The sequence below is a fragment of the Coffea arabica genome, chromosome 2e, assembly GCF_036785885.1.
Source record: "Coffea arabica cultivar ET-39 chromosome 2e, Coffea Arabica ET-39 HiFi, whole genome shotgun sequence".
Classification (NCBI taxonomy): Eukaryota; Viridiplantae; Streptophyta; class Magnoliopsida; order Gentianales; family Rubiaceae; genus Coffea; species Coffea arabica.
In genome coordinates this window covers 33,917,881-33,933,456 of record NC_092313.1, presented here as the reverse complement: position 1 = coordinate 33,933,456, position 15,576 = coordinate 33,917,881, and the positions used below count along the sequence as shown (strand labels likewise).

General features: G+C 33.3%; 1 protein-coding gene across 1 annotated transcript; it reads left to right on the top strand.

The window, feature by feature from the left end:
- Positions 1 to 1,572: 1,572 nt before the first annotated feature.
- On the top strand, positions 1,573 to 5,075 carry LOC140036238 (uncharacterized). Its single transcript, XM_072077575.1, has 6 exons — positions 1,573 to 1,930; positions 2,354 to 3,265; positions 3,355 to 3,418; positions 3,515 to 4,116; positions 4,162 to 4,250; positions 4,434 to 5,075. Exons 1-6 carry the CDS (start codon positions 1,573 to 1,575, stop codon positions 5,073 to 5,075), a joined length of 2,667 nt encoding a protein of 888 aa, XP_071933676.1.
- Positions 5,076 to 15,576: the final 10,501 nt, after the last annotated feature.

Genomic DNA, 15,576 nt, shown 5'->3' with positions numbered 1-15,576 from the left:
AACCACTTCACCACTCACCTTAATCCTACCAAGAGAAAGGTTTTTATGGAGCAAATCAAAGTTTTAGCGGTTGATTTGTGAGATCAAGGCAAGAAATTGAAGAAAGAAGTTGGAGGTTTCTTTCTTTTCTCTCCCTAAGGAGTTCGGCCAAGAGAGCTTCAAATGAAGAAATAAAATGGCCAAAATTAGCTTTAAGATGGTAAAAATATCTTGGTCAAAAGTCCAAGGGTGAATTGAATGGTGACACTTGTCATCTTTTAGCTTAAAACTTATCTTTTTGTCTCTCTAATACAAATCTCTTAGCACCTTGTAAAATAATATCATTTAATACAAACCTCTAACAAGTTGTAAAAAATATATTGCATTTATCACACTAGCGGGTTCCACGTCCATAATACACTTCAAACTTAACGTGGACTAACTCGTATCAAGGAAATGATTTGAAAATTATATTCCTTTATAAAAATGCATAGAAAATTAATATCTTGAAAAAAGGTACAAAATTATAAACAAAGAAACAAAATAATGTCTAGAAAATATATAAAAATTTTTGGATTCTCACACTTATTCTTTCGGGGCGTCACAAGATTGCTGCAATGATGACCCATGTAGCTGCTTCTCCTGACCTCTCCCCACAATTAGCCATTTGTTCTTCCGTTCCTATTTTCCTACTGCTGCTTCTCCTCCCTGCTTCCTATTTGGCTGCGCCAGGTACCTTCTCCTCCTCTTTTTTTCGCCTGCTTTTATCGTCTTTTCCGTTTTCCTTCCATGTCGTCCTCTGCCTCGCCCTCTGATAGCCGGTTTGTCTTATGCATTTTTCTTTTCAGCGCGATGTTTGCTCATTGCACCTCCAGCCAATTAAAGACTCTCTTTTGAAGGAATCCCCTCTTCCCCCCCTCCCTTCTGATTTTTAGCTGGATCAGTGTGTGCTTCCCTCTCTCCCTCTCTCCCCCCCTCCCCCCAAATTCCTGTTGTATGTTACTTTAGCGCTATCCCCTCGATTTTATCCCCCAAATTACTGTTTGCGCCTGATTCTCAGTCTTCCGTGCAATTTTTTTTCTACGCTTTGTTTACATGCGCCTCCTTTTCCTTATGCAGGCCTGTTTCAGCTGCTTCGTCTATTTAGCTTGTTCTTCTGCTTTCGCCTGTCTGTTGCTCCAGGTAACTTTCTTTCTATTTTTTTTTGCATCAGCCTGTTGTGGCTTTTTAATTTATTCTTATTGTTGTTGTTATCGGTTGCTTCTTTGTTTGCTCCAACCTCTCCCCCCTCTCTTGCTTACTGCTTATCTTGTTCCGTTCCGTTGCATGCTATGTTTGCTTTCCTTTTACACGCTTATCTTGTTTCGTGCTGCCTTTTGTGTCTTTCCTTTCAAAGAAATACATTTCAGCCAGGCATTATCCAAGCGTGGTTACATACTGTGTTTGCTTTCTTTTTTACACGCTTAACTTGCAATGTGTCTTCTTCTGCTTTATTCTGTGCGACATTATACTGCCTTTTGCGTTTTTCCTTTCAAAGAAATACATTGGCCGTTATCTATATGTATATACTTTTCAAGCTAGCATTATCCAAGCATGGATAAAAATGCTAAGAGACGTAAGAGGTATGCGGAAATGCCACATAGTCAGAAAGCTGACCTGCTCCGTCGCCGTAGAGAATGGAACGCTTCAAAGAAAACAGCCACTGCTGTACCTTTTTCTGGTGAAACGATCCGTTTTCATAGGCCCGCCCAGAATACCCGAGATTATTTTAGTAGTATTCCAATAGGCTATACTCAGACTGGTGTTGTTTTGGTTGGCACTGTGGATAGTTCCCTGCCATCTTCTTCGTCTTTAAATCACAATAGGGAAAATTTGTTCGCTACACAGTCGGAATATGCTACTTCAGCTTGTTATCCTACGCCAGCCTCTGTTCCATCGCTACTTTCTCGAGGTATACTTATAATTTGCTTCGCCCTCAATTTGCTTTGTTTTTGTAGCCTAATTAGAACTCGCTCGTTTTACCTCCTATTTTGTCCTATCAGATTTATGTTGTATAGCATATACCTGCCTGTGCCTTTGCACTCCATGCCTTCCACCTATTTGTTCTTCATATCAAACTCCAGTTTAAAAGTCCTCTTTATGTCATTTGAAAAATTGCCTATTTTTCATTACAAGGAGGAAGCTTTCATATTGTTATTGTCAGCTGTCAACTCTGTTTTATTCTGTATCATGCTTAACTCGTGAACCTTGTCACTTTTTTTGGAAAAAAACCTGGTTACTCGCTCTTGCAAAGAACCAGCCTACCTCCTCCTACTAATCATCGTTCCCATTAGCTATGTCTGTATACTTCTATCTTCTTTTTGTATCTTTCCAGGTAGGAATCTTCAGCATGTGCCTTCCAGATTATCTTGGCTAGAAAATATTCCAACCCAATCTGTTATTCTTCCTCCTACTCCAAATTGTGAACACTGTGGTGCCAAACGCTTCCCTTCAAAACCTCATTCTTTTTGTTGCTCTGAGGGTGAAATCTCTATTGTTGCTCATGCTATGCCTTATGCTCTTAAGCATCTGTTCATTGGTAATGATGAGGAATGTGAGCACTTTAGGAAGAACTCCCATACATATAATAATAATGTGGCATTCACGTCTTATGGTGCTAAGTATGACCGTGAATTGACAAAAAATACAAAAGGGGTTTATACATTTCGTGTCCAAAGCCAGGTGTATCACTTCTTGGATGGTCTAATCTCTCCGTCTGATAAATCGTCAGGGGTTCAGTTATATTTTTTTGACACTGACGAAGAGCTCGCAAACAGAGTTCAAAATTCTGATAAGCTTTGGCCGATCACCCTCAAGCTGTTAATGACAATCCTGCAAGAAAATTCTTATAGAAGGTTTTTTAAAGAACTTAGGGATATTCAGGCCATTGAGAACCATACTATAGTTCTTAGGTGCTATCTTGGGTTAGATCAGCGCGTCTTTAATCTTCCTATTGCCTCTCAAGTTGCCGCTATATGGACCGAGCCAGATGATGAATCGGTTGAGAAGAGCCCCCACATTCAGGTTTATAGCTATTCTAACGCAAGTTATAAGGTCCAATCATATTATGCGTGTTACGATCCTCTTCAATATCCTATTCTGTTCCCTAAAGGTGAATCTGGTTGGCATCGTGGGATCAAAAAGGTATTCTCAAAAAAGAAGAAACCTGATACTCATGACCCAGAAGTTCATGTTGATTTTTCTTCTGCCGAGGATCCTTCTGCCTTATTCCGCTCTGAAGATATAGGCATGTCTATTTCTTATATTTATACACTCTTTCTGCTGTCCTACTCTATATATTTTGTTATAAGATATCACTTTTTTTCTCCTTTTTAGCTGCTCGGCAAAAGACCTCTCAAGATTATACTATTTCTGCTAGGGAGTACTATTGTTATCGGCTGTAAATAAGAGACAATGATGATTCTATGTTGCTTCATAGCCTGAGATTATTTCAGCAATTTGTTGTTGGTACATATATAAAAATTGAAACATCTAGACTGGATTTTCAAAGAAAGCGACAAACTGAAATTAGAACAGAGATCCTTCAAGGGGTTCTAGACAGTGTTGCAATAGGCCAAACGCAGGGGTCTAGAGTCGGTCGTCGAATAGTATTGCCGGCTTCATTTATTGGAGGCCCAAGGGACATGAAAAGAAGATATCTTGATGCAATGACCTTGGTTCAAAGGTACGGCAAGCCTGATATATTCCTTACCATGACTTGCAATCCGATGTGGAAAGAAATCCAGGAAAATCTTCAGTACCATGAAAAACCACAGGATAGGCCTGATTTGCTGGCTAGAGTTTTTAGAGCTAAGTTTGAAATGTTAAAGGTTGAGCTCCTTAAGAAACAGATTTTTGGTGAGGTTGCAGCCTGTGTCTATGTTATTGAATTCCAAAAACGAGGCTTTCCACATGCCCATTTGCTGCTTATTCTTAAACCAGGCTCCAAACTATTGAATCCTGAATCATATGACAAAATTGTTTGTACTGAAATACCAGACCCTGAGAAGAATAGGCATTTATATTCCCTGGTCATTAAGCATATGATTCATGGCCCCTGTGGTTATAGGAATAAAGAGAGCCCCTGCATGAGAGCCGGTAAATGAAAAAATCATTATCCTAAAAATTTTGCTCCTTATACAGTTCATGGTGAGAACAGCTATGCATGTTATAGAAGACGAGATGATGGCCGAAAAATAAAGGTGCGCAAGCATGAGCTTGACAACCGATGGGTGATACCTTACAACCCATACTTATTAGCTCTATTTGATTGCCACATTATTGTCAAAATCTGCTCCACTGTTAAGCTTGTTAAGTACCTTTATAAGTATATTTTTATAGGTCATGATCTTATCAGCTTTTATCTTCTTGACCAAAAATCTTCTAGTACCATTGATGAAATTACTTGCTTCTAGCAAGGACGTTGGGTTTCACCTTCGGAAGCTTTGTGGCGCATATATGAATTTCGCCTAAGAGAAATGAATCCAGCAGTTTATGCCCTCCAAGTTCACCTTCCTGACCAACAATTTGTTTCTTTTGATAAAAGTTTAGATTTGTGGTATCTCTTAAGGAAGATTGATTTTTCAAAGACTATGCTGACTGAGTTTTTCAAAATGAACAAAACCAATGCCACAACTCAGAATTTGAAATGTTTATATAGAGATTCTCCTCAACACTTTGTGCGGACACCAAAGACAAAGACATGGTCAGAGAGGAGTCATAGAACGGTCATAGGAAGGCTGGTAACTGTCGAACCCGGGGAAGAAGAAAGATACTATTTAAGACTTTTACTCACACATATTACAGGCCCAACGTCATTTGATGACTTGCTTATGGTTAGAGGTCATAAAACAGCCTCTTTTAGAGAAGCCTGTTTGGAGTTAGGCTTGCTTGAATCTGATTCTTATATAGAACAAGCATTAGAGGAAGCAGCTCATTTCCAGACGCCTTATTTATTAAGGTCTTTATTCGCAATGCTTCTTTTCTATTGCTGCCCGAAAAACCCAAAACATCTTTGGCAATCATTTGAAGAACATCTATCTTCTGCTTATAAATGAAATTCAGCTCATCGGCATTGCACTCCGATAGAGATTAAAAGAAAAGTTCTTCAAGATATTAATGTAACATTGGAGCACATGAGGAAAAATCTCGATGATTATCATTTCCTTGAAGATTCCTTTACGTCTTGCCATGCTGAGCGTTTGACCAAAGAAATTCAAAGTGAAACAAGCATACCTATTGATCCAGAAGATCTGCTTCTTGCTGAAAAATTGAATTCTGGTCAGAGGCATGCATTTGATTTAATTCTGGATTCAGTATCCTGCTCAAAGGGTCAAGCTTTCTTTGTAGATGGTCCAAGTGGAATCGGCAAAACTTTCTTATATCGTGCGCTTCTTGCTTCTCTTCGCTCACAGGGATATATTGCAATAGCAGTTGCCACATTTGGTGTTGCAGCATCGCTCCTCCCTGGTGGTAGAACTGCACATTCAAGGTTTAAGATCCCTTTGGACTTTTCAAAACAAAAGGCTTGTCAATTAAGTAAACAAACTAGTGTTGCAAGACTGATTGTTGATGCTAAATTAATCTTGTGGGATGAAGCTTCAATGGCAAAAAAAGAAGCAATAGAAGCGTTTCATTGTCTTCTTACAGATATAATGGAAACTGATCTTCCCTTTGGAGGAAAAACAATTGTTTTTGGCGGTGATTTTCGTCAAACGCTGCCTGTTATTGAACATCTACCTCCACCAGATTTGGTCCAATCAACTCTTTTATGCTCGTATTTATGGTCTCATATGTGTAAACTACAACTAGGAACAAATATGAGAGCTGCTTTAGATCCAGCATTTTCAGCTTTGTTGCTTAGAGTTGAAGAATGTGTTGAACCTGTTGATGAACATGGTCAAATATCTCTGCCACCTCATATGGTTATTCCTTATCAAAACAAACAAGAATCACTTGACAGGTTATAATCATTGAGTGTGTTATTAATCGTCCTTTCTGTCCAGGTTCTTTGATTGCTTCATCTAATTACATGTACAATCTTACAGGTTACTTGGGACCATATTTCCTGATTTGAATTTATACTCATGTGATCCTTACCAAATGATAAATAGATGTGTCCTTTGTCCCAAAAATTCTTCAGTGGATGAAATTAATGAGATGATGATTGCAAAATTCCCTGGATGTCTTCACAGATATATAAGTTGTGATAGAACTGTTGATAGGAGATATCAAGCGGATTATCAGGACTTTCTAAATTCTTTGAACCCAAAAGGTCTGCCTCCTCACGAACTCTTGCTGAAAGAAAACTGTCCTATAATGCTTCTCAGAAATGTGAATCCAACGGATGGTCTTTGCAATGGCACCAGATTAATTTGTAGAAAATTGGCTGACCACACAATTTTTGCCGAAATTGTCTCTGGTCCTCATAGAGGCAAAAAGGTTTTCATCCCAAAAATCCCTTTGCAAACTTCTGACACCGAAAAAAATGGCATTCCATTCATACGGACACAGTTTCCTGTCCGTTTATGCTTCGCAATGACAATCAATAAATCTCAGAGTCAAACTCTTGACTATGTCGGAATTTACCTCCGTGAACCGGTCTTTTCTCACGGCCAGCTTTATGTTGCTCTCTCTAGAGTTAGAAATTCTTCTACAGTTAAAGTTTTGATTGGTCCGGGTACTTCTGATGACATTAAAACTGATTGTAAAACAAGGAATGTTGTCTTTCAAGATATCTTTAAATTCGCTAACATATGATATATGAGGTATGATCAGTCATACCATTGATTACTTATTAGTTTATCGTTTAGTCATTCGCACCTTGTTGCTAATTTCTCATTTTCTTTCTATTTTTCCAAAAAAAATGCAAGATGCACGATGTTATCTCAATCAAAAACATCCTGCCTGGATCTCAGGGTTGGACCTGCAAAGTAACTGTGCAAGAGAAGCAGCAGATAACTGGCTCAACAATGACGCCGACGAAAAAGCAAAAGCTTATTTTGCTGGATGCAGAGGTCTTCTTTCTGCTATCATTTATATCTACTTCTTGATACTGCATGCCTAAACACTTCGCTGTTAAAAAGTCGCATTAATCTAGTCCTTAGATTTCCTTTGTGACGTCACATTAGTCTACTCCTTAGATTTCCTTTGTCATTAGAACATCTTGTGTTTTTATGAGCGATTCAATGCATCCATAGCTGCTTACTTTGTGAATCTTTTGTATTTTCCTAGGGATCACAAGTAGAGGGAATTATTTTCAATAATGACATCCCTAAGATCAGCCCTCGCCTTCAGATTTATAAAAAGTATCTCGTTTCAGATGCCATTGTAAGACTGATTCTAGAAAAATATCAAACTTCTGACCTGAAAATCCAGTAGGTTATCACCAGCCGAACGGTCATTGAACCAGCCAATAATGATGATGATATTCTCCCTGTGAAGTTTAACTATACAGAATTCAGCGATCTTGTGAATTTCATCGATGACAAAGAAAAATCAGTTGGTCAGCTTCAGCATTGTAATTTTTCCATTTACTCACCAGTTATGTTACTTTTTTCTAATTGCTATTGTATTGTTCTCCACCAGATGTTCTTGGTATAGTTGTTCAGTCACTAGATGTCAAACATATCAACAAAAATGGAAAAGATTCAGTGGTTCAAAAGTTTGTCATTGTTAACAAAGAGTAATCTTTTTCTTACAAATTTCTTCCTTATTATGTGATGCCTTTCTTTTTTCCTGATTTTCCAAAATTTTATCTTTTCCGTGTATTAGTCTGCAGACTGTTGTCTTGTCATTGTGGGATGATTTTGTAACTCACGAAGGTTATCAGATAACGCATACCATCCAGAATCAGCCTGTTGTTGTTTGTCGCAGGTTAAAAGTTAGCTTTTACAATGGTATGCTGTTTAACATTTCTATAGTACGTCTCTTACATTTAAACGCTCAAGTGCTTATTTTCCATATATCTTCTTCTTTTTACCTTTTCCCTCACAACTGCCCATATTTTCGTTCAGGAGTCACACTATCTACCTGGTTTGACTCTGCAATTCTTATTGATCCTCCTATAGAAGAAGCTGGAAACCTAAAGAAATGGTTACTAATTACTCTTTTTGCTTTGTCCCTTTCTTAAACATACTCATCATAACCACCTGTATTTCTCTTCTTTTACACAGGGCTAGCAAAAATTCTCAGGTGCTTAGTGACCTTGTAACTGACGCAGCTTACATGAAGTTCAATCCTGATGTGGCTCTTAAACCAGATCAGAAAATTACTAAAATTATCCTTTTAAAACCAGCACAAAAGGTAAGACTTCTCTATATTATACAATTTACTGCCATTCTCACATACATTTAACAAAACTGCCTCTTCTTTCTCTTTCATTGCTACTTTTATGGCAGAGCTCGTGGGTCAAAGTGTCCTTCTCGTTTGAGCACATCTTCCAGAAATTCTGGTACATGGGATGCAAAAAATGCTTCCGCTCTACAGCAGCTCTGCATAGAGTCATTTTTACATGTAATTCATGCAGAGAAAGGCATCCGGCTGAACCAAGGTCTTTAGTCATACAGTCCACCACTTTTAACTGCCTTTTTTTTTGTCTCGCCCGCTTTTTGATACTAGCATTCCTTCTTGCTCATTCTTCCTCATGTGCCTGTAGTTCTTTCGCTTACCTTTTGTTAATATATACAGATGTCGCTTTGACGTTGATTTGACTGATACAACATGCACGGTCACTGCTTCCATTTTTGGTGAATTAGTTGAAACTTTGCTTACTTTCACCGCATCTGAAGCAATGGACCACTTCACTCAGGTTAACATCTACACATATAATAGAGTATATATATTTACATAATTTCCCTTCACAGCCTTTTCTATACTCATAATTCTCATGCTCTCTTTCGCCTGTGTTTTAACTACCCGAACATTGAACTTCCCTTAGAAAAAATTCATGGTAAGCTGAAACATAAGCTTTTTCTAGCTCATATTAGACTTGTTCAGTCTCAACTGGCCGATGCAAAGCAACGTTACACAATTATATATTATTGTGAAACTACTGACTGCCTGGAATCTGAGTTGCTAGATATCCAAGAAATGTCTCATAATGTTTTGACCTATAATGAAACTGCAAACAGTGCTTCAATTGCTTCAGGTCATATTTTTACATTTGTGCATTCTGGCTTTTATATCACAGCTTATTATAGTGTCACTGATCCCTGTTTCCCTTTTTAATATTGTAGTAAACGAAGGTTCTTCTTCAAGAGTTAAGTCATGGCTTGCTAAAAGATTTGAAGAGTCAGAAGGTGACTGCTCATCTGCATCACCTCTTGAAGCTGCCAGTTCACCTAAGAGAACCAAATTATCTTAGACATGCATAATCACTGGCCCATTAATCTTGCTGGCTTATTGTTTTGTTTCTATTCAACAATGCTGCTTATTTTGTGTTAGGCCGTTACATGTTCAGCCTATCTTTTGACTCTGCTTTTGTTGCAGCTTGTTTTACTACCTCTATTTCAAAGTAACCTTCTTATATTTGATGCATTGGTAGTGAACTGCTGGTTTCATCGTAATTCTATGCATTATCATGCCTATTGCTATATCCTGTTATATTGCCTTGGAATATATGAACTTCATTTACTTAAATTGTGATAGATATAAATCAAACATCCTCACTTTGAATTAGACAAGGCATTATCTATTCACCCTGCAATATATATTAAATAAAACATCTGATTTTTCGCCGGCCATATCTCTAAAATGCACACCTTTTTTTACCTTTCGCACACAACAAGCAAAATCTGTCCCTCAATAACACAGTCCAATTACTAAAGTCCAATTGCCCAATTATGTCTACTAAGTTTCTATTATTTCTAAAACAAAAACAAAAAGATATTATTATGCGAATCACATGAGTTAAAAAGGTGTCAATGCATAAATGCAATTTTCCGTAGTGATATTAAATTAAAAATTAGTCTTGCATTCATTATTTATGGAGTTAATAGCTATAATGCATACATACGAGCAATATCAATCCTCAATTAGCATGCAACTTGCATTTATACAAGTATGACAATGTACTTTGTTACCATGGCATTTATATCTGCCAAAATCAACTATGAAATTAACTTCCGAATGTTACAACCAAAGCTTCACATTTTATTATCAAAATTAAGGATGATGCTATCTAAAACACATGATTCAGATTAAAATGACAAAACTCCAATAAAAAACAAATATGACAAAGGAATTATCAAATAAGTAAAGAGGCCAATCGATTGTTAGGCCATTGCTACTACTCTTACTTATAGTAAAATTACTTTTCCTTTAATTGTACTTTATCCACACTATCCCGAAAAATTTCAATTTCTTATATATTTATTGGTGACAGATTCTGGAATCATGTTCTAAACTTAATCTTCACAAAATAACACTCTTCTAGAAAAATAAAAGACCCAAACAAAAAAGAGACCAAAAAACCGTCTTTCCTTTGAGTTGATTGAAGCTAAAAAACCACAACAAAAAGGTTCCGAATAAATTTAGTTACTTAGCTTTCAAAGAAATCTTCAATATCAAAGGTTCCAACAGGTTCCAGAAAATGCAACCAATAGTTTCCAAAAAAAATGAGTTATTTAGCTTCCAAATGAATCATCAATATCAAAGCAATATAAAAACAATTCTCTTTTCTGAACAACAAAATCCATTTTCTAAATAAGAGTAATCAATAACTTTATAAAAAGAAAGGAAAAAAAATTACATTACAATGAACCCGCCATGGTTCATTGCTACTTTTTACCTTTAACTATTAAAAATTCATACAGAATAAGAGAAGAAAATCAAAACTTAGCAAGGCTTCTGCAAATCGTGCACCTTGATACCAGAAAATAAAAATAAATTCATGAGGAATACAAATTTATGAACTCAACGCATGGAAGTTATATTTACATAGATCAACATCATGACAGATATCATTTCAACATAGCAAGTAAAAAGAAAACAAAGACCCTTTCAAAACTCCAATATTTCGCATATACTGACTTTTTGGCCAACAATTCTATTTTCAAAGCCATTGGGCAGACGGGCAAACAGAAACACCGTATTTGCTGCAAAGGCTATCATACTCATTGCAGTCCACCTACAACAGATATAATTTGATAAAAGTTCGAAACCTAAACTTATTTTTGTTATAATTCACAGCTAAAACATTGATTAATCTTTTAAGTACTGAAATTAAATCAAATGCAAAATAGAAAATTCACAACAGCTAACAAAGTTAAACTGATATTGATGCCAACAAGCAACCAAATAGCGATGGTGAGGAACTCTCACTGTTTCTTTCCTCTCTTTTTTGTCTCTTTGCTTATGAAAACTGATAGATAGTTCAATGTGACAAGTCATTGGTTTCATTCTGAACAAACTTCAACTCATTTGTCTTTTATGAATACATGAATGCAACTACTATTACTATCTGCCTGCACAAATTTCAATTGTATTGTCTTTCAAGAAACCTGTATTTTACACATTTTTCTATATTGACCAAATTCATTTCTTAATACATATCAGTAACACCTTTGTACACTTTTGAGTTCATTTCAATCAATGCACCGCATATAAGTAGTAAGCCTCTTGTTTCATATATTCATTCAGTTCTAAAATAAAGCATCAAAGTAAACTCTTTGCTATTTATAACACTGGGTCCGTTTGGATTCCTTGTTTTTGCCCCTATTTTTGAAAAACTATTTTTCACATTCCAAATGTTACAGTAAATGTGTATTTTCAAAACAACTCAAAAAACACCATATTCAAACATTATATCAAAAACAACTCCATATGTATATTTCAATTTGTATATTTCAATTATGTATATTATATATATTATATTAATATAAATTGAAATATACAAATTAAAAATTATATATTTATATATTATATATTATATAAATATTTATATACATTAATATTATACATAATATAATATAATATACATAATATGTAATATTGTAAACATAAATGTATAAATATTTATACATAATATATTATGTACATTATATTATAATATATACATTATTAATGTATAATATTGTTATGTACATTATTGTGTATAATAGTGTATAATAATGTTATGTATAATATGTAATATACATAATATGTATTAATGTATAAATGTATATTATGTTTAATATATTATATTATGTATATTATATTATATATATACAATATTATGTATATTATATTATATATATACAATATTATGTATATTATACAAATTGAAAATTATATTTTATATATTTATAAATTATATATTATATAAATATTTATATAATGAAATATACAATAAATATTACAAATTGAAATATTATATAAACACCATATTTATAATATTATAATATTTATAATTAATATTAATGTTATATATATTAAATATTTATTTATTCATATTATAAATATTTTATTTTATTTAAAAAATATTTTTATATATTTTTATATATTTATATAAATATTATATAATATAATATATATTATATATATTATATATTATATATTTTTATAAATGTACATTTATACATAATATATATTAATGTATATTTATAATATATATTTATATTATGTATTATATATAATATAATACATTTATACATTTATATTAACATACATAATATTAATTTTACATTTATACATTTATATTAATTATATTAATACATTTATACATAATATTAATATATATTTATAATATATTAATTTATACATTTATAATAATATACACTTATACATTTATAAATATATTTATATTATGTATTATATATAATATAATACATTTATAATGCATTTATATATTTTTATATAAATATATAAATATATTTATTTATAAATATTTATAAATGTCTTATAAATGCATAAATGTATATTTATATAAAAATATAAAAATTATAAATTATAAATTGTAAATTATAATTTATACATTTATATAATATTTATTTATAAAAATATTTATATTATGTATTATATATAATATAATACATTTATATATTTTTATATAAATATATAAATATATTTATTTATAAATATTTATAAATGTATTATAAATGCATAAATGTATATAAATATAAAAATTATAAATTATAAAAATACTCAAAAATATGTTTTAAAAATTCCTCTAAAAATAATTCAAAAAACATCTACAGTAAAAGTTTTTCATATAATTTTTAAAAACAACCCCAAAAACAACTAATCCAAATGGACTTGTATTTCAAAAATAAAATGCTACAGTGCTGTTTTTGAAAAATAACCCCAAAAACAACTAATCCAAACGGAGCCACTATTTCTGCAATATTTTTGTTACCCCTGGATCAAATTCGATGGCAACGGACATACACGGCGAAAATTCCTCCGGCCAGCCACGTAATGTTTGCAACGTTATTGAAGGTTGTTTTTTTTTTTCAGGTGTAGCTAGCATAAAAAGGTAACAATTTTCCTCCCACATGTAAATATACCACCCAGGAAAAAACTTTCTATTCCAGGCCTTCATCGCTTCCACTTTGCACTTGCAGATTGTAGCCCCTAGCTTTCACTATATGCTGCAACTGCATAAAAAAAGTAGCATAACTATCATTCAAGGGCATGAGAGTTGGACTGTTGAAGTTACTGACCAAAAATTTGCAGCTGGATGGACAGAATTCCAAACAACTAATTTACTTAACGAAAACAGCAATATTCTGCTACGTCACATCGAAAACTTAAAATTTGATGTTATTCAGTTCACAGAACTTAAAATGCACACTTATCTCAGTTGGACTGTTCCTCTTGCTAACATTCTCCAATTACAGTATTCTGCAAACGCTCATGGTCAATACAGATGCTATGTTGTTTCCTGTCCAAGCTACCTAGAAATTTATTCTCCCTTATTTACTCACTATTTTTCATTTCAGGTGATATTAAGCCTGCATATATTCTGTATCAGCATGTATCCTCTTCCATCAAGCCAGATATAACTCACGACATTATGAATTCCATATCTTTTTATCAAGTTTACAATGAAAAGAACAGCCACAAATTTGTAAGTAACATTCTTCTTTATATATATATATATATATTTTGTTTTTGTTCTTTTATTACATATTTTCACCATTGCCGTTTTCCTTCCACTTCTAGAAAATACCAAAGTTCATTAACGTTTTCATAAATGAAACAAGAACCCCGGTGATTACTCTCAGAGCCGGATATAGGCTTTTTCAAGTAAACATAAATGGTCGGGCTTTCACCGACAACTGGTCTTCTTTTGTTCTTCAACATGATTTGCAGCTCAATGAAAAGTTGGTTTTCATACCAGAGACTGTTAGTTCATTTACAGTCCAGATCTACAAGACGGATGGAGCCGAAAAAATTTTCCCCTGGTATCATAACTACTATGTCCATTATTATCTTTAATATCCGGCTTTGTAAAATATATTCGCATATCAATCCAAATGTTATTTATAATTTCTCCTTGCAGTTTGATCTTCAACCTTATTTTCAATAATAATAATGTTACTGCTACTGTTTGTATGAATAATAAACTATGATCCCTTACACGCCTTCTCCTCCTAATCTGTTTGTGTTCTCTTGCCAACTTCCCAACTGCTGTACTTTATGCCTTAAATAATGAAGCATGTCAATTTCATTTACCAATGAAACCACAGACACTGCTGTCAGCTTTAATTCAGTTTACAAACTATACAAGCCCAGCTAAAAATACAATTTTACACTCTTTTTCCAAACTAACCTTTACCATATCTATGTCAATTGAGCTCAATAACACTTCAAATTCAAACCAATCTGACTGGTTCACTTAACAATGGACTGTACATCCTCGTCTATGCTGCACTTCTTGCTTTTTATTTTTTTCTTCCCCTTTTTTTTATTCTCCCTTTTCTTCTTTTTCTTCTTTTTCTTCTTTTATTTTTGCATATTTGTCGATTTTGTTAATTCAGTTCTCAAGTCCCATGTAAAATCTATTTGCTTAATCCACCATACCAACGGTGGCCACGATAGAGTTTGACAAAACAATTATTACTATTATTGGATCATGTTCAGTTAAGTGAAATCAAATACATAAATCCAATTACATTTTTCATGATATACTAAATCTGTATTTTGCTCAATACAAAGTTTATGATTATTGCTAATGACAATGACATAACAACGTATATTAATTTTATATTCAAGCCACTGAGTTTGAATACAGTATTATTCAGAATAATTATCATGCCATTTTTTATAATACAATGTGTGTAAGATAAAAATTAGTTAGAAATATACAAAATGTCTTGAAAAATATGTTTATAATCCAAACAAAATATTATATGAAATAATACAATTTTACCATACAGTAAAATACTACATAAGTGTAACAATGCAATGTGATTATTAAACTTATTCATATCACATAATTATACATCCACTTTTATCTTATCAAATCAAAACAAATCTTTTATTTTATTGCATCTAATTTTATGAATGCCCGGCATATTCAATATAGCCAATATTTTTCGCATAACTCATCCTGCATGATCTAAAAAAAATGGAACC